This window comes from Artemia franciscana, chromosome 7 (assembly GCF_032884065.1).
Source record: "Artemia franciscana chromosome 7, ASM3288406v1, whole genome shotgun sequence".
Lineage (NCBI taxonomy): Eukaryota > Metazoa > Arthropoda > Branchiopoda > Anostraca > Artemiidae > Artemia > Artemia franciscana.
The window spans coordinates 8125250-8144767 of NC_088869.1; the positions used below are offsets into that span (position 1 = coordinate 8125250).

Genomic DNA, 19518 nt, shown 5'->3' on the forward strand with positions numbered 1-19518 from the left:
ATATGAGGGGATTCAACCCATCGTCAGTACCTCGCTCTTTACACTAAAGCTTATATTTTATCCCAATTCATTAAGAATGACCCCTGAATCACAAAAGCCGTAGAATAAATAGTTGAAATTACTAAAAATGCTTTAGCGTAAAGAGCGAGGTATTAGAAGGAGGTGAGCCCCTCATATGGGTAATAATTTCTATTTGTTTTAAGTTTTATTGCTGTTCCTTACTTCCAGCTGAAAAAGCTTTTTCACATTTATTTTTTTATTGTTTTTTTTTAAATAATGCTAGTAAATCCTGCTCTCCCTTCATGGAAATTTTCTTCTCCCATGACAAACTCTTGATGGAAAGCTCCCCCAGCATATCCCCCTCTTCTCAACCCCTCCCCCCAACAAAAAAAAATCCTCCTGAAAACGCCTCTATACTTCCCAATAACCATTACTATATGTAAGCACAGGTCAAAATTTGTAACTTGTTGTCCCTCCCACGGGGACTGTGGGGGAGTAAGTCGTCCCCAAAGACATAGTTATAAGGTTTTTCGACTACGCTGAATAAAATGGCTATCTCAGAATTTTGATCCGTTGACTTTGGGAAAATAATTAGCGTGGGAGGGGGCCTAGGTGCCCTCCAATTTTTTTGGTCACTTAAAAAGGGCACTAGAACTTTTCATTTCCGTTAGAATGAGCCCTCTTGCAACATTCTAGGACAACTGGGTCGATACGATCACCCCTGGAAAAAAAAACAAAAAAAAACAAAAAAACAAATAAACACGCATCCGTGATCTGCCTTCTGGCAAAAAATGCAAAATTCCACATTTTTGTAGATAGGAGCTCGAAACTTCTACAGTAGGGTTCTCTGATACGCTGAATCTGATTGTGTGATTTTCGTTAAGATTCTATGACTTTTAGGGGGTGTTTCCCCCTATTTTCTAAAATAACGCAAATTTTCTCAGGCTCGTAACTTTTGATGGGTAAGACTAAACTTGATGAAACTTATACATTTAAAACCAGCATTAAAATGCGTTTCTTTTGATGTAGCTATTGGTATCAAAATTCCATTTTTTAGAGTTTTGGTTACTATTGAGCCGGGTCGCTCCTTACTACAGTTCGTTACCACGAACTGTTTGATATTTATGACTCAGTTATAGTTAGATATTAATGTCAGTTCAGTTAATAATTCACTCGGATTGTAAAGTACAAATTGTGGGTTGATGAGTAGGCGATCTTGTTTATTTCTCGAATAACATTTTACTCTTGCATATATTTATTCTGCATGCTATGTTACGTGGAAGTTCATGTAGGTGGATAATTATATGCTATAAGAAGCAAAATATGAAGTCGCAATAAAATTCTTATTTAAATGATATTTGTAGCTGGCGCTTTGTATTTGAGGTTGTAAGTATTTACTGATGTCCTAGTGTTCATTACAGCATATCGTGAAATGCATAGACAAATCTATTATTTTTGGTTTACTTTGCTTTAAATACTTCGGGGGGTATCTATTTTTCGTCGTCTGGTGCACCTTGGAGCGCCACGGGCACCGCTGAGTTCTACCGCGTTTGGCGAAACTCCACCACGTGTGGCATATTCAGCAAAGATTGATGTAGTTCCGCCACGCTTCGCATGCGTCACCTCGTGTGTGTGATATCTGAAAGGTGGTAACCCCTCGATAATTGTTGTCTAAGGTAAGATGAAATTTACTTTTAGAAGATTATAGAGAGCTTTCAGAGAGCCCAACACTGATTACCAGTGGTGTCATTTTACAAAAATCTAGGGGAGAGAGGTAAAATGTGTTTTTTGGAAACAGGTGGGGGGACAAGCTTTCTATGTTTAGTTTTCTAACAAATATAGCGAAAAAAGCGTTTTGCAATTACTCCCAAGTTACTTTTAAAAATTTGGGGGAGGGCAGAAGTGCGGTTTTTCACTTTTTCAATGAAATTACTTACGAAAGGTCATTTTCAATGAAAATGCCACAAAAGAGGTATTTTCTAATGTCTGGTGGGAGAGAACTTATATTTTGTTACGATTATTAATATTATCGGTTATCATTTCCATGAATATTGATATCCATGATTATTGTTTCATAATGATATTTAGTATCTTGCAATGATTTATTTTACTTTTCTGGAGTGTCACTTACTTACTCTGGAGTGTCATTTCTAATGTTCATTTGTGGGTTATAAATAAATAAATAAAATATCTCATAGTCCATTTGGAGCTGAAGAATATCCCTATTCAAAGTAGTCTAGGCTATGAAATACTAAAAGAAATATATTCTATATACGCTTTCAGTAGATTGAATAAAATTTTTGTTTGTCAAAGAAAAAAAGTGGGTAATCAAAAAATTTTTTCTTGCATAAAGCAATTCCATAGCTGTAGACCTAACTGAAATAACCCACATCCATGAATTATTTGCTTAGCTAAGATTTTCAATTGGGATCGCTTTGTGTTTTGCAAAAACCTAGCTTAACGTTCATTTTCTAGGACTTACGTAGGGAGACATTGAATATTTTAAGGAAACTGCTCCCCTTGAAGCTCCCCCCCCCCAACTACTCACATTCCAATGCATATGGTAATTAAAGTATTAGCAATGTGGGAAATAACTGCTCTATTTCCACAACTATTTTATATTACTGACAGCCAATAAATATTAGTGATTTAAAATGTATTAATAAAAGTCGTTACAAATTTTATTTTCTTGCACGCAAATGAGCAATAGACACAGTTGTATCAAGCGTCGAAACGCAACTCCTATTAGTTTTTGAAAGTCGTTGCAATATTCTTCTGGGAAACGCCCAAGAAGACATGCATATGTATTTTACTATATGACTGAAATGTCATAATTAAAGCCAGAGAATTTTAGCAGCTCTGAACCCCCCTTTGTTTAGAACCTTGGTCATAAGTAGTGTCGTAAAATTACCGTGTAAGCGACTGTTCTTTTCTTCTGTAAATTCCATCCTAAGATACAACAATTTACACTGTTCGCTTAGCACTTGCAAAGTTTGAAATTTGCAAAGCTTGTGGCTCCATTTTTCATGCTGTCTTTCCTTGACTTTCTTACCATAGTCAACTACAGGGCACCCTAGTCACTGAGCTTGGTACCTGTGGTCCCATTTTTCGTACTATTTACCATCGGCTTGCTATAGTCAACAACAGTACACACTAGTCACTGAGTTTGGTACTTGTGGCTCCATTTTTATTACCATATTTCCTTGACTTACTTACCGTAGTCAACTAGAGTACACCCTAGTCACGGAGTTTGGTACTTGTGGCTCCATTTTTATTACTATATTTCCTTGACTTACTTACCGTAGTTAACTAGAGTACACCCTAGTCACGGAGTTTGGTACTATTTTCCGTCAATTTACTTACCATAGTCAACTACAGCATACCCTAGTCATTGACCTTGTCAGGTGATAGCAACAACATCTGACGTAAGAATATTGGAACGAAACTAGGTTCTAATACTTAGTTTGTAACTAATCAAGATGCTATGCTTGCTTTTGCTTCCAATCAGATGAGTGGAATGAAAATATTGATAGTGAAAACTAAAGGCCACCATATTCGTTCCATGTGCGTAGCAATTTGTGACGCCACTATGGTAACCGAAATAATTTCAAGATGAATCAAGTGGCAGCCCTAGATGTTCTTCTTGCCTAATACGAAGGGTTGCAGTTCCAATTTGGAACTTGAAATGTCTCAAAAATTGAAAGTATACCTTATAATATAAAATAAAATCAAGCTTATAAATTGTTCTCGAGCAAAATCATACTAAATAATTAAATGTCCTTACACATTACTTCAGACCGGAGTAACGCTGGTTAGCAAAGAGGGTAAAAAATACCCAGAAAACATCCAGATCTCGATGTCGCTCGTCGTAAACATCCAGTAAACGGTCTTGGTACGGTAAACGTCCTGATCTTCGTGTTCATCTTCATAGAGTGTCAGACAAATCATTTAAATACCATAGCATATGTACTGGCAAGCATACATGAATTTACTTTTGGGTGCGCGCACAATTTCCAGAGGGGTACCTGATTTGAGGGGGTGCAAGTATACAGCCTTTCCCTCCCCATCTTCGTAGGTGCCCGCCTCAGTATAAAAAAAAGTTCCTATTGATTCTTGGATATTGAAGCTTTCTTGTGCTTTATTATCGTAGTTGAAGTTTTGAACCTTTACTATAAATAGATAATGATTATCGATCTCATTATAAGTCTATATCGATTGTTCATAAATCTGTTACAACAGATGTGCACAAAACAAAGATGAACATTTATTAGCGGGATAAGTAAATAAAGAGATGTATAGCACAGCTTAGATACCAATTCAGTTATGGAAACTCGATTTCTTTTTGGGACACAGTGGACGGTAGCGATGCTAGCGGCTGGAGACAGGAAACTGGTATTGATATCTAATTGGTAACAGGAAACTGGTATTGGTATCTAAGCTGTGTATGCAACAAAACAAAATTGCGTTCCCGTCTATGGTGTTGTAGTACGATCTACGCGTCAGAGCACGGGCGTTGTGGAAGCGCCAAGTTCAGAGCTCTGTACCAAAAGCTTCTCATGGGCAAGATAGGAGTTTTCATAACTGTATTGGCATATGAGCTGTGATGTAAAGCTAGATTTATTCATTTATAATGAACAAACAATAAATGCACACATATCTTTGTTTAACCTGCAGTAAGGCTCTTAGCCGGGAATACAAGGCTCGATGGCAGAGAACGATGAAGAATAAACTTTATATTTGTGTTTATTTTTTTATTATTTGCAGACCCTGTAATACTGATCCTTGCCCGGCGAAATGGTTTATTGGAAATTGGACAGAATGCAGTGTCTCTTGCGGGATTGGCGGTGGTGTACAATTTCGTACAGTATACTGCGAGCAGCAAATGAATGGTCTTTACCCATCTGTTGTTCCTGATCAAGTTTGCCTTGAAGATATTGGATCTAAGCCAATTTCATTCCAAAAGTGCAATGAAGACCTGATCTGCCCTTCTTTCTATTTGGAGGACTGGGGACCAGTAAGTTTTACTATCTCAGTTTTGAATTACTTAAAATAAAATTTGAAATAAATAGTCGTTGAAAAGTACCCAAATCCAATATAACCTCAACTGATTAAACGGATTTCGTTCATTTACTATTCCAACTGATTTGTGGCAGCTGTCTCCGTTTGCTAAAATAGGTTGATTGTTTTGCTTAAAAAAGAATTTGTTCCAAAAACTCCTCTTGGAAACCTTGAAAAACTTTAATTCCCTCTCTCCCCCAGAGACAGATTTTTATGGGATACACTTTTGAGGAGTTAATAGAAAATATGGAATTTTTTTTTTGCCTAGGGTAATCAGCTATGTGGAGAAATTCTTTTATATCTAAAATACAAAATTTGCAATATAAAATATAAAAATTAATAGAAAATGCGACATTTTTCTTTTATATCTATTGCGGCGAGATATGCGGGAAAAACTTTTCATAATTAAATAACATAATTTTTAATATAAATTATATAAGTCAATAAAATATCAAATTTTATTTTATCTCTAGTGTAGCCAACTATGTTAAGAAAATCTATTATAATTAAAATACAGGTTTTCAGTATAAGATTCCTAAATTAATAAAATGTGAAATCTTTATTGTATTTCTAGTAGAATCCGCTATGTGGATAATTTTTTTACTATTCCAATATAGAATTTGTAATCAAAAATATATAAATTTATAAAATGTAAAATGTTGGATTTTATTCTTAGTGCGATCAGCTATGTGGAGAAGGCATTAGACGTCGCAAAGTCACATGTCATAGAAAAATTAGCGAAACCATTGAAATATTAGATGATGATGCCTGTGGAGAGGAGCGCCCTCTTGAGGAAGAATTCTGCCACCTACGGCCGTGTGAAGGAGTCGATTGGATTGCGTCACAGTGGAGTGGGGTAAGTTTTAGTTCTTTCCTGATCATTTATTACTTTTTATATTTATTTCAAAGTCATGATTTTAAGAAGTAAAAGAATGATTTGTATTTGGTCTCCAAATAATTTTGAATTTGAAGATATACCCATTTTATGGTTTTGTATAAAATAATCACATATTGAAAATCATGAAATTTAAAAGTATATTCTCTCAATTGATGTTGCTGTTGGTACAGCAATTTGATGCGATGCTGTTGGCACACTATAACAGTTATTGCACCAGGTTGTCCTATTACTTTACATTGGGCAACTTGAACCCAATGACTAAGTTGAAACTCCATTTCAATAGGGCCCAGAGCTTTTTTCAGACAAAACGTGCCATAGTTCAATTTAGCATTCCGTTTTCTTCGTCATTCCGTGAATTTCACTAATTAACTGCTGTTATCTATTTAATTTAGTTTCTTCGAGTCAGGAATTTTATTATTATATGCAAATATTACTATGAATCTCTGAAATCTGGTAATGTCAACATTCACCGGTGAATTTCCGAATTTTCTTTTTCTTTGTTTGGATTCAATTAGCTCTATGAATCAAATTTTTAGTGTTATGCAAGCTTGGATGGTAAAAGTTAAAATTAGGTTACATATGCTTTCTATAGATTTACGCCAGCTACTTGAATCTAGGGGTATGATTTCTGTAATAAAATGTCTAAATAATTTATCCAAGAGGAATTTAATCAAACTTAGCTCTTGAATATAATTTTAAAGTAATATATGATACAATTTGCATTCTAACTAAAACGAAATTTATTTCAAAAAAGAAAAAGTTTGATAAGATTGGTAATAAGTATAACAGATTATATTTACCTATTAATTTTACTTGTAAGCAGATTGAAGATATTAATTTACCAGAAATTTTAAATCAGCGGCATGTGAAATTATTTTTAATTATAATTTAATACTTAAAAGATTATATAGTGATATAAATTGGAAACCGGTTTGTAATTGTAAGCAACTTGGCCCATTTGTAAATCCTACTTACAAACATGTTATAACAGGGGACTTGTCAATAATAAAGCAAGATGATCTTCAAATTATAATGAATAAAGGGGCTAATTTCCGTCTTTCTCATTATCTGAAACCATCGAGTGTTCTTGATGGCTTGGAAAATGATTTTGATTTATTTATTGATTAGTGGTGTAAGAAAGAGAATAAAAGTAAAGAGAGTTTTCAAAGTTGGAAGAATTTAATTATTAGTAGAATAAGAAATAAAATATATTCTAATTTAAAAAATAGTAACACTAAATCATTATTTTATAATGCGAAGATTAAACAAGCAATTGCTAATCTACAGAATGAATTTGTAATTGTGCCAGTGGATAAAGCTAATAATAATTTTGCCATAATTTGTCAGAAGCTGTATTGAGATTTAATTGACAAGACTAAAGAAATACTTTTTAAAAATTAATATTAAAATAAATGACAATGATAAAAAGTTCCCTTTCCTATATTGGACTGTAAAATTTCATAAGAATCCCCCTAAACCACGGTTTATTGCTGGAGCAGCTAAATGTCCAACCCGCATTGCTGCTACTGACCTCTCTTTAGTTTTAAAGGAAATTGTAAATAAACTTAAAACCTATTGTTCTGGTATCAAAAAGTTTTCGAATTTTAATCCATATTGGAGTGTTAATAATTCACTGCAGGTGATAGAGTCTTTAACAATGGTTTCAGCTAAAAGAATTGAGTCTTTCGATTTTGCGAAAATGTATAATAATTTATCACTTAATGTAGTGTTTGATAACTTAAAAACTGTTATCAAGAAATCTTTCCTCTTATCTAGTAAAAGGTTCTTAAAAATAGACACTTTTAATAAAAAGCTATATGGACAAATTGCTTTAATACCACAGTTAACTTGAGATGTTACAGCTTGGATATGATTTTTGAGTTATTAGAATTTGTTTTATACAATACTTATATAAGATTTGGTGGTGATTTGTACAAGCAAATCGTGGGAATTCCCATGGGGGGGGGGAATGTCAGCCCATTTATAGCTGACAAATTTAATAAAAAAGCTATATGGACAAATTGCTTTAATACCACAGTTAACTTGAGATGTTACAGCTTGGATATGATTTTTGAGTTATTAGAATTTGTTTTATACAATACTTATATAAGATCTGGTGGTGATTTGTACAAGCAAATCGTGGGAATTCCCATGGGGGGGAATGCCAGCCCATTTATAGCTGACTTGTTTTTGAGTCAACTAGAATATAAATATATGATGGATAAGAATAATCCAAATAATTTAAAACATGTTTTGTCAAATAATAAAAGATATTTAGATGATATTTTGGTCTTAAATTGTAAGGATTTCATTGATATTTCTAAAAATATATATCCATCAGAGCTTACTCTTGAACCTAGTCATGGCGCTGGTCATGAAAATCATTTCTTAGATTTAAATGTTAAAATTTGTGATAATAATAAATTAAGTTTTAAAATGTATAATAAAACGGAGGATTTTGATTTTGAAGTGATTAGTTTCCCATTCCCTGAAAGTAATATACACTCAAATATCACATATTCTGCGTTTTTCTCACAGTTACTTCGTTATGCAAGGATTTGTAGTAATTATATTGATTTTAAAAATAGATGTAAAATCTTAAGCCAAAAATTGATATCAAGAGGTTTTTCTGCAAATAAATTAACTTGGCAATTTAAAAAACTTAGTTTTCATTATAACGAACTTTTAAATAAATATCAAAAGAATTATCTGGAAATACTTAAAGAAATTTTCAACTAATTTCGGAGGTTCGACAAATGATGATGCAGCGCCATTTATTTTGAATTGTGTTTCTAATAGAGCGGATTTTTTTTAAAAATAGCCACACGGTAAAGATGAATTCTATAATTGTTTATTCATTATTTTTTTTTTTTTTTTTTTTTTTTTTGCAATGTGTTAATATTTGTGATTTGGTAAATTTTATCATATTTAGTTTACCTATTGTTGCTAAAAAAAGAGGGATATATTAACAGGATAAGCTTGTTTTGGTGTTACTTGGTTGTTTTACATTTGCTGGTTTTTTTCTTTCATAGGCATGTATTTTGGGGGTGATACCTGACACGGGGATGCCATGGATATTCTGTGGTAGCACAACACTTGGCTGGGTAGAGAATTTAAAGTGGCGAAACCTTATAGGCCAGTGTATTCTCCTGATGAGCCCTTGTGTTGGGTTGTTGCCTCTGAATTATTTTTCTTTATTATTTTTTCTATTGTTTGGTAAATGACGACTTATACTTATTGACGACATGACTGCCTGTCCATGGATTATTCTTTATGGTTGATTGTGTTTGGCTATGCTGTTTGACCTGTGTGATTGTATGGATGAGTAGGGTTAAGGCCTCATTCAAGTGCTGGTCTATATTAATCACTAATTTAGGAAAACAGTCTTCCTTTTCTCCTTCTGTCTCTTTTTTTTTTTTTTCTTTTTTTTTATGTGTTTGTGCTGTGGCATTGGTGATTTCTCTTTTCATGATATATATATATATATATATATATATATATATATATATATATATATATATATATATATATGTATATATATCTTTTTTTTTTTACTTATTTCGCGGCCCCTTTTTTTACTCAAAGTATCGTAATATACTCTTACTTAAATGTATTTGGTTGACTAGAATTATAAGAATCACTGTAATTACTAGGCTCCTTTAGCTGACTATAATCAAACTAATTATTTACTTATTGTTAACCCTGCAACAGCACCTAATCACCTATTGGTAAAATCACTAGAAAATGCCTCTAATGAAGTTGTAATGCCATCTAGGGTTTTCTACAAAAAATGTCTTCCAAGAGCTGTGAAAATATGAAAAAAATGGATAGTCATCATAAAAAGCTAGAAACCTGTACAAAAAATCAGAGAGAAAGTTCGACATTTTTTTTTAAAGATATAAGATTGTTTTACTGACTGATACTAAATCTTTCGAATTATTTTCCTATTTCAAATTTGCACTTGTTTAATGTCTGAATAAACAACTAGCAAGATCGATTCAATTATTGATATGTTTATTTTTGATTTATTTGTTTTGACTGCTTTTTGGCAAGCTACCCGTATATCAATCTCAAGAGGTTAGGTTTCAACAGGTTCATAAGACATTTTTTAAAGCTGCGATAAAATTTATTAAAACAAGCACTTGATGCTAACCGGTACTACTACTAATAATATTATTATTATAATTATAAGGCTAAAAGTATAGGATCACAATTTATCAAGAGGATTACCATGCTGTCATGTAATTTTGGTACAACTTTGGTAATTGCCTAGGCAAAGTCTCTGAATGTTGTATAGTATTTGTTTCTTATTTCGTCCTTTGTTTTATACAGGGAACAGGGTCGTATCCAGATAGAGGGGAGTGTATGGGATTCGAGCCTTATTATTAACTTAAAATAAACTTATATTAACTTAAAATAAAACAAATATTAACTTAAAATAAATGAATATTAAAATTAAAATAAATATTAAAATAAAACAACTTAAAACAAATATTAATAGCAATTCAAATTTGTTCTGTTTATTTTTTATTTGGATTTCTTAACTGTTTTCAGGCATGCTATGCATATTTTAATCTTAAAACGCATATTTTTATCTTTAAAATAAATTTTAAGCATAAAATAATATTTAGTTTATCTTATGTTTATTTATAAGAATATAAATGTTTTAGTTTAAATATTTTAAATCAAAATACGATGAAAAACAATTCGTAAATTAAAAAAAGTATTCTTATTGTAAAAAAAGCATTCTTTTGATTGTACAATTATAAAATGTAAATAAAGTATTCTTATTTTATAACCTAAAGTAACAAAAAAGAATTAAATTAAATATAAATAAAACATAAATAAAATATAAACTATAAAAAAATGTTAAAATATGAAACTTAAATATAAATATAGTATAAGTTAAATATAAAATATAAATATTTTAGTTTATAATAATGTTTAGTTCATTTAATCTTTTGTTTCCTTAGTTAAAGATGATCAATCTTTATACATAAAAATGCTATTTTGATCTTTGATCTTTCCAGCATAAAACAACTAAGAAAAAACCAATAATAAGACTTATTCGAAAATGGATATGTGTATTTTCCCTTTTATTTTGGAAAACTTTTAATCTATAACTAATCTTTTTTTTTACTTTTGCAGTGCAATGATCGTTGTGGTTTGACAGTTGAAACTAGGTCAGTTCTTTGTGTTGACCCAGCCGGATCAGTGGTGAATGAAACCTTCTGTCAAGCTCTGCGTAGACCTGATACAGAAAGACCATGCGCTGATGCCACATTGTGTGAACATGGATGGCATGCCACAGAGTGGAGTGAGTGCTCTAGCACTTGTGGAGCTGGTAGGAGTCCATGTTTTATTATATTATTTCTATTTTTTCACGTACCAATTCGGGAATATAAATAATTTTGATTAAAAATATTAGAAATTAATCTATTTCTAGGGGACCCTTTTGGTATATATTTTTGCCAAATTCAGGGCGAAAATTTAACGATTAAACGAACATTCTTTTAGTGTAGTTTTAGTTAGGTTAGCTATTTTTTAAGATTTGAAATTACTGTTTTTGAAACTATTCTCCTGGGATTTGGACATCTATTTCAATGTTTTTTAAAAGAACATAAGATATGGTTTCTCCTATTTATTGTAATTCTGTGATCAAGGTAATTTAGTAGCATTGGAATATTCTCTGGAACTGAATTAAAAGTTATATTGTACAATCGATTTTGCCTCTATGCACCTCTGTAGTATATATTTACTACATAAAATCTATCACAACCCGTTATGACTAAGGTAAACCATTTGGACGTGTAAAATTTATTATAGAGCATTAAAGGGAGAAACAATTGAAGGGTTGTGTGTTTAAACAGACAGGCAGAAAAGGATAGAGAGGGGTAGGGGGAGAATGATTGAGAAAGAGACAGAGAAAAGAGAGGGAGACGGAGAAAAAGAGAGAGAGAGAAAAAAGGACAGAGAAAGAGAAGAGAGAAAGATACAGAAAAAAAGAGGGAGATAGAGAGAAAGGGAGAAGAAGAGAAAGAGAAAACCGTCTGGATGGGATAGGAAGCCCCCCCCCCAAGAATATTGCAAGGACGAAAGAAGAAATGGAAGTCACAAAAGAAAGTGAAAATGTCTAATTTCAGCTCTTCTGCAAATATTTAAATATTGTTTAGCTCTTTAAATTCAATAAGTCTAGTTTTGTCAAATTTGGGTATCGCGCTTTCTGCTTATTACAAACAGATTTTTATATTTTCATAATTCGCTATATTTTTATTAAATGGAAAATATGTATTTTTTCAAGTTGAAGTTAAAAGCGAAATTAATGCTAAAAGCTAGCAGAAGTTTTTCTGTGCATAAGGAGGACTGCCCCATTCTTAACGCCCTGCTCTTTACGCTAAAGTTTTATAATAATCTGCTGAAAGCGTTTATTACTGCAATAATTGCTCACCTGTCTTTTGTCTTTTCAAACATTTGAACTGAAAATTAAACAAATGCGTTTCCCACAATTGAATTTGTACTTTGGGGTTAAGGTGGACTATTGATAATATTTTGTTTTTTTGTTTGTTTTTCCTTACGATTTATTCTGGGAAAAAATTAGGGGACCGCTGGAAAATGGGTTTAAATCAAATTATTGAAAAATATGTGTTTGCATGTAGTTTGTCAAGCTTGAATGGAGTGGGGTTAGAAAACCATGCAAATTTGATTTTCTTACTTTTCCTGTTTGAAAAGTCTGCCTATTTTGAATTTGTATGCTCTGTTATGAGCATGATATTCTGTAATAGCATTTCTGTAGTGTTTTATTTTAATCCTTGCCCTTATTAAAGGTCTTCCTACTTCCAATTTTTACACCAATTACGCTACTTTCAATATTTATTTTCATGCTTGCCCTTTTTAAAGGTCTCTCTACTTTCAGTTTTTATGTTCTCTTATGGTTATCTTATTTCTATAATTGTATATATGTAGTGTTTCATTTTCATACGTGCCCTTTTTTAAAGGTCCCCTTACCTGTAGTTTTTACGCTCATTATGCTACTTTCAATTTTTACCTTTATGTTTTTTTTTAAACATCTCCCTACTTTCCATTTTTATGCTCTCTTATGGGCATGTTATTTCTATAATTGCATATGTCCAGTGTTCCATTTTCATGCGTGCCCTTTTTTAAAGGTCCCATTACCTGCTGTTTTAACGCTCATTATGCTACTTTCAGTTTTTACTTTCATTTTTTTTAAAGATCTCTCTACTTTCCATTATTATGCTCTCTTATGGGCATGTTATTTTATAATTGCATATATTTAGTGTTTCATTTTCATGCGTACCCTTTTTTAAAGGTTCCCTTACATGCAGTTTTTACGTTCATTATGCTTTTTTCAGTTTTTACCTTTATGTTTTTTTAAAGATCTCCCTACTTTCCATTTTTATGCTCTCTTATGGGCATGTTATTTCTTAATTGCATATATGTAATGTTTCATTTTCATTCGTACCCTTTTTATAGGCCCCCTTACCTGCAGTTCTTACGCTCATTATGCTGCTTTCAACTTTTACCTTAATGTTTTTAAAGATCTCCCTACTTTCCATGTTATGGTCTCTTATGGGTATCTTATTTCTGTAATTGCATATATGTAGTGTGTCATTTTCACGCGTGCCCTTTTCTATAGGTCCCCTTACCTGCAGTTTTTACGCTCACTATACTACTTTCAATTTTTACTTTTTTTTAAAGATCTCCCTACTTTCCATTTTTATGCTCTCTTATGGGCATGTTAATTTATAATTGCATATATGTAGTGTTTCATTTTCATGCGTACCCTTTTTTAAAGGTCCTATTACCTGCAGCTTTTACGCTCATTATGCTAGTTTCAATTTTTACTTTCATGTGTTTTAAAGATCTCCCTACTTTCCAGTTTTATGCTCTCTTATGGGCATGTTATTTTATAATTATATGAATGTAGTGTTTCATTTTCAATTCTTGCCCTTTTTAAAGGTCTCCCTACTTTCGATTTTTGTGCTCTCTTATAGGCATGTTATTTTATAATTGTGTGTCTGTAGAGTTTATTTTTAATTCTGGCCCTTTATTAAAAGTCTCCCTACTTTCAGTTCTTTTGCTCTCTTATGAGCATGTTGTCATTTTATGTGTGTAGTGTTTTAAATAAATATTGTCCGTAAAAAGTAAAGAACAAAGGCTACCGATTTGCTTGATACATTTGAACTGATAATTTGCTTAGACTTAGCTGAATTTTGCTTATAACATTTGCTGATTTTAATGGCTTCTTTTTGTGGAAAGGCATTCAGACCCGTCGTGTCTTCTGTGGTTCAAAAAAGGGTGATTGTGTGACTGAAGTATCAGACGAACTCTGCGACCCAACAAAACGATACGAAAACACGACTGAATGCCACAATGAACAATGTCAAGGTGAATGGTTTACCGGTCCATTTTCAAAGGTAAAAGTTTTGTAATTTTTGTGTGTGTTGTCTTTACTAGGGAAAAATTCTAGTTTAACTTCTTTTTGCTATCTTGTAAAGGGGTAAGGCAAAGAAAGTGGAACTTACAGTAATTAATCCAGGGCCAAAAATATACTCTGAGAAGGTATTGCCAAGCTACCGTGTTAACCCTCTTCTGATTACTGAATCTTAGAAATTTGCTTACTTCACAGGTCTTTGACAAAACATCATTTTACCTTAATTTTCTGTTATCAGTTTTTTTTTTTAAAAGGCAATTCCTGTTGTTTGAGTAGAATTTTAAACCATATCTAAGAGTTCTTTTCTATATTTAGAAAATGTATTTGCGGATATTTGAAACCTAATGAATTAGGAATGAGCAAAGTTGTGAAGCTGGAAACGGTTTTGTTGTACTTCATTTAAGCAGTGGATTTATTTTGCAAGGTTTCACTTTTATACGACAAAGTTTTTAAAGGTCATCAAAGGTCAGGGCCCTCTAGAAGGAGTGGAGACAGGTATTTCAAAATACCTTCCAAGGACATATGTAGACACATCCCTGAAAGTTTTATTTTCCTAGCCTAACTCCTTTCCAAGATAGCAAAAAGTAGCTAAACTAGAATATTACCTTCACTACTTTATTTTAGGCTTATTTAAAGTATTAGGGACGTTTAATTAGAATTTCCTAAATCGCTAAGCACTTCAATTTTTCAAGAATTATATTCATAATCTTCAATAGTTTATCTCTAGCTTCAAAACTACCATATTTAAGGCATTTATTTACAACACTATTGACATCTGAAGCCTTATCATTTTTTAAGCACTGGCTCTAATTCTTCCTCGTAAAATAAACATTTCTTCACTTCCAAAGTGTCACAAACATTTTCATTCATTTCTATGTTATTTTCCTGTAATTTCATCACGGTTTATTACATTCTCAAAAAGTTCTATTCTTTGGCACTTTATTACTGAGGCCCCATTTTCATCGTTACGAGAAGTCCAGACTGACTACTTTGTCTCAATTTATTAACATACCATCACAATATTTTACTAATATGCTATTTGGCTGAATCTTCCAGATCTTCAATAATTTTATCCTAGGCCTCCCTTACATACCCTTAATTTATATTTAGTGCTCTCTCTACTTTCTTTACATTCCTTTATTCTCTTATGATCTCTTTTCTTCTCTTATGATCTATCACTCATATACATCTTGTATAAGCTTCCCCTCATTCATAGCTGAGTTTCTAACCCCGCGTATTTTATTGAACAGGGTTGATTATAAATATCACTTTAACAAAAAGTGTTGTACAATATTTATTAAAATAATCTTTATATATAAAACTTAAAATGAAGATGAAATATTATGCAAAACCCTTCAGTTTTTGATATCTTGCAAACAATTTAAAAAACGATGATCATTCATTTTTGCAAATATGTTAATGAAGTAGTAAAGAAAGGATAGTAATTTAAACTTGTGTTTTTTGTTATTGTTACTTTTTTATGTTGTTTTTTGTGTTGTGTATGGAGGGGACCCAAGATTAATATTACTTATCCTGTGATGTATCGTGTCTATTACCTATGTATTGTAATGTTGTGATGCATTGCATGTATTATCAAATGCTGTTTTGTGTATAATTTTTCTTCGTCCCTTCCCCCGTAAAATTTGCTCATGACATCTTTGTCCGCTAACTCATAGAAATATTGCCGTATAAAGAAATTTGACAAGTAATCCAATTTTTAGTACAGCCAGGGGTGAAAACACCCTTAAAATTTCCCATACTATTTTAATATAAAAAGATGGCGTGCAATCTAAACAAAAATATCTTTACACCATCATCTTGATGTTTCATTTAAAAACTGTGCGACGTTAACAGCCAAAAACAGCAGAAAAGCTAATATTAATAAGGGATGGTTTTGAATGAATAATCTACTTTTACTATTCTTAGTTGAAATTCATTGGATCAATGACGTTGAGGTTCTTTATCTTTGGTTTTATATGATTAAGTTGTAAAGCTTTTGTTTGGGAGTTATTTTTATTTCTATCTATTGGTTTGTTCGTCATTATTTTGTTTTGTAATATTCAATTCCTGGAATTTTTGTTCTTTTATCTGTTAAGGAACACAAATTTATACCTTATCAGCATTGGTGACCACAAGGCAAGAAAAGGGACAACTCGTCCACTCTATGACACAAAAAAGAATAATGTTAGGAAACAGTATGCCAGATTGCTCACTAAGATCTCTTCTAAAGTATTCTCTTAAGAGGGCTGGTTGCCCTCTAATTGCTTTCGACTCTTAAAAAGGGTATTAGAACTTTGAATTTCAAATTGAATGAGCCCCTTTCTAACTTCTTGCGACAACCCCTTTTATATGAAGATTCCTGGTCTAAGAAAGCCAAAAAATAAATTAAATAACACGTTGTTCCTACATCATTCTTTACTTAGGTAGCGCTATTGCACTGCCTATGATTCTCTTTTGTATCCCCAGAAATATTTTTTTCATGCTTGATCTTGACAGTTTCTGTAGGCGGCCTTGTGTTCTTAGGCTATTATCATTGGAATGACGGAACTTCTCATGCTTGTGTTATTTCCAATAGGATGGAATTAGTAACAAATTCTATAAAAGACACATTGAATTGAAAGATCAGCCTTTGTTCAAACAAAATACTATGTTTGGCTCTACTGACCTCTTAATACTTCTCACCTTTGACCAACAAAAACCTTTTATGCCACCAGGGCATGACTTACAACACTATTTCAGAGCACGTGGGGGTTTCAACCCTAGATGCATTGTTATATGTTCTTTGGACTATCTTTAACAAAATTGCTATCTCAAAATTTCAATCAGATTCGTATTGGTGAAAAGAGGGGTAGACGAGGGGAGGGGGAGGCTAATTGTCCTCCATCATTTTGGACTCTTAAAATGGAACTAGAAATTCCAATTTTAAACAAAATGAGCCTCCTCTAAATTTTCTACAACCATACCTTCCATAAAACCTTAAGTGTCCCCGGGTCATAACTTACAATCCTTGCCCCCAGGCTTTGAGGATTTGCTTCAACCCCAAAAGCCTTGTTACAAAATGTTTGTACTATTTTAAATAAAATGGCTATCTCAAAACTACTACACACCGTGTACCAAGACACTGTGGTCAAGACACTTGACCACAGATTAGCTTTCTGCATTTGCGCTTGATTGACAGAACTAAATGACACAACTGCAGACGTGGCAGCTACAACTAAACGGAACCATGCTAACAAATCTTAAGTTAATTACGAAATGTTTTTTTTTAAATATTGAAAATACTCAAATTTCTCCGCTTTTCATCCAACTGACCCTAGCTTCCACTGCAGAGGGTTTAAAAGCTTATAATGGGACTATTCAGGCCCTGGTTTGTTTTTACTTTGTTAAGTCTTAAATACTGTATTTCAAAAGACTTTAGGAGCTATTAGGAGCGCTAGAGCTATTTTATGGTCAAATGTCTTGGCCAGAATGTACCAAGACACTGTGGCCAAGACACTTGATCATAAAATAGCTTTCTGCATTTGCGCTTGATTGACACTTTCTTGTAAGTTGACTACCTTTGGCTAGGGAGTAACAAGGATTGTGAAGTTAAGTTCTTCTTTAGTAAGGCTTTAAACGAATGATGAACCATTGAGGATAACGGTCTAAATCCATCCTTTGAGTTTTAAATTTCCCAGGTGCGTCAATTCCCGGAAATTAGGGAGGCATTAATTTTTCAGTGAAAATGCCAAAACCTATTTTACAATGAAATTAATAAAAAACGTTATTTAAAAAAATTTAGGGGAGAGGTGGGGGGATCTTGGGAAGGCGGCAAATGCTGTGATCCAGCCACAATTAACGCCTCTGCCTTTTCCTTTATCAAATTTCAAGAAGCTAATTATTTTCTTCTATTTTAGTGCTCCAAAGACTGTGGAGGTGGCATCATGGCACGTAAAATATTCTGTATCACAGATGGAGAATCAAATCCTACAGCTTGCGACGCTGACAAAATTCCTTTTGGTACAGAGTCCTGCAATAAATATGATTGCTCTGATTTGATAACCACACCACTGCCAGATACTGATCTCGATGTTTGTACAGATGAGGATTATGAAGATGAAGAAGAATATTTTGAAGAATCTGGAGAGGTCGAAGCAGAGGTTGATATCTCTATGTTTAGTCTTAATGTAACAGTGCTGATGGTCATTCTTTTTTACTTTTTTTGAAGGCTTGGGGGTAGAGATGGGTGGGTAACTGGATTTTCTACTTTAAAAGGCAGAAATTTATCAGGATTTGCACCAAGATTAAGGTAAAGTCGGGGAAAATTATGAGCCAGTTTGGAAAGAGGGTACAGGATAAAAAAGTTTTTTTACTCTTTTTTTAATACATACTGGAGTAACTTATTTTACCAATATCATTTTAGGAACCAGGGAGGGTGGGTGGGTCCGTTCAGTAATATATTCTCCGATTGTGGTCGATTTCTCACCTATCTCTCTGAGGGAGAAACAGGATATAATTCATTTAAAAAGAAGTATAAAGATGCTTCTGAATTATTTGGGGACTAAATGAGAAGAAAAAAATGGTTTAACGCCAATTAGTAATTTTGGGATAGTGGGATTGCGAGTACATTAAAAAAAAAATGCAATACCGCCCATTTAACTATTCAGATGAACTGTTCTGAGAACACTGCAAATGGGTTCTTGCCTCCTATGTCCGTTCCCAAACATAGAAATTTTCGTTTCCTTCCTTAAGGTACACGCCCAAAAGAGTGTCTTTTGAGATAATTTTCGTGGAATTCAACTCAGCTTCTTATCATCATCATCATCATCATCATTATTATTATTATACTTATTATTTTTAATAATAATATTAATATTATTGTTATTACTACTATCATTATTATTTTTATTATTATTGCCATTATTGTCATTACTATTATTATTGGCAGATCATACACCAAGTAAAAACTCGGGCCACAAAAGCCCATTACCTCCACACCAAAAAAAGGAAAAGAAAACATCCAATAGCTGCTGGGATGTTATGAAAAATAATGATTTGCATAAGAATATAACTTAGAATATAATACTGTAATAATCATATAATAGTAATTATCAGTTGTAATAAAATACAT

The 19518-nt window shown here is 32.6% G+C and overlaps 1 protein-coding gene across 1 annotated transcript in view; it reads left to right on the top strand.

The window, feature by feature from the left end:
* Positions 1-19518, top strand: part of LOC136028800 (papilin-like) — a 387506-nt gene that overhangs the window by 149622 nt on the left and 218366 nt on the right. Inside the window, exons 11-15 of the mRNA XM_065706703.1 lie at positions 4765-5014; positions 5735-5914; positions 11105-11300; positions 14234-14391; positions 18305-18547. Of these exons, the coding sequence (XP_065562775.1) occupies positions 4765-5014; positions 5735-5914; positions 11105-11300; positions 14234-14391; positions 18305-18547 (1027 nt within the window). The remainder of the gene's footprint in view (positions 1-4764; positions 5015-5734; positions 5915-11104; positions 11301-14233; positions 14392-18304; positions 18548-19518) is intronic.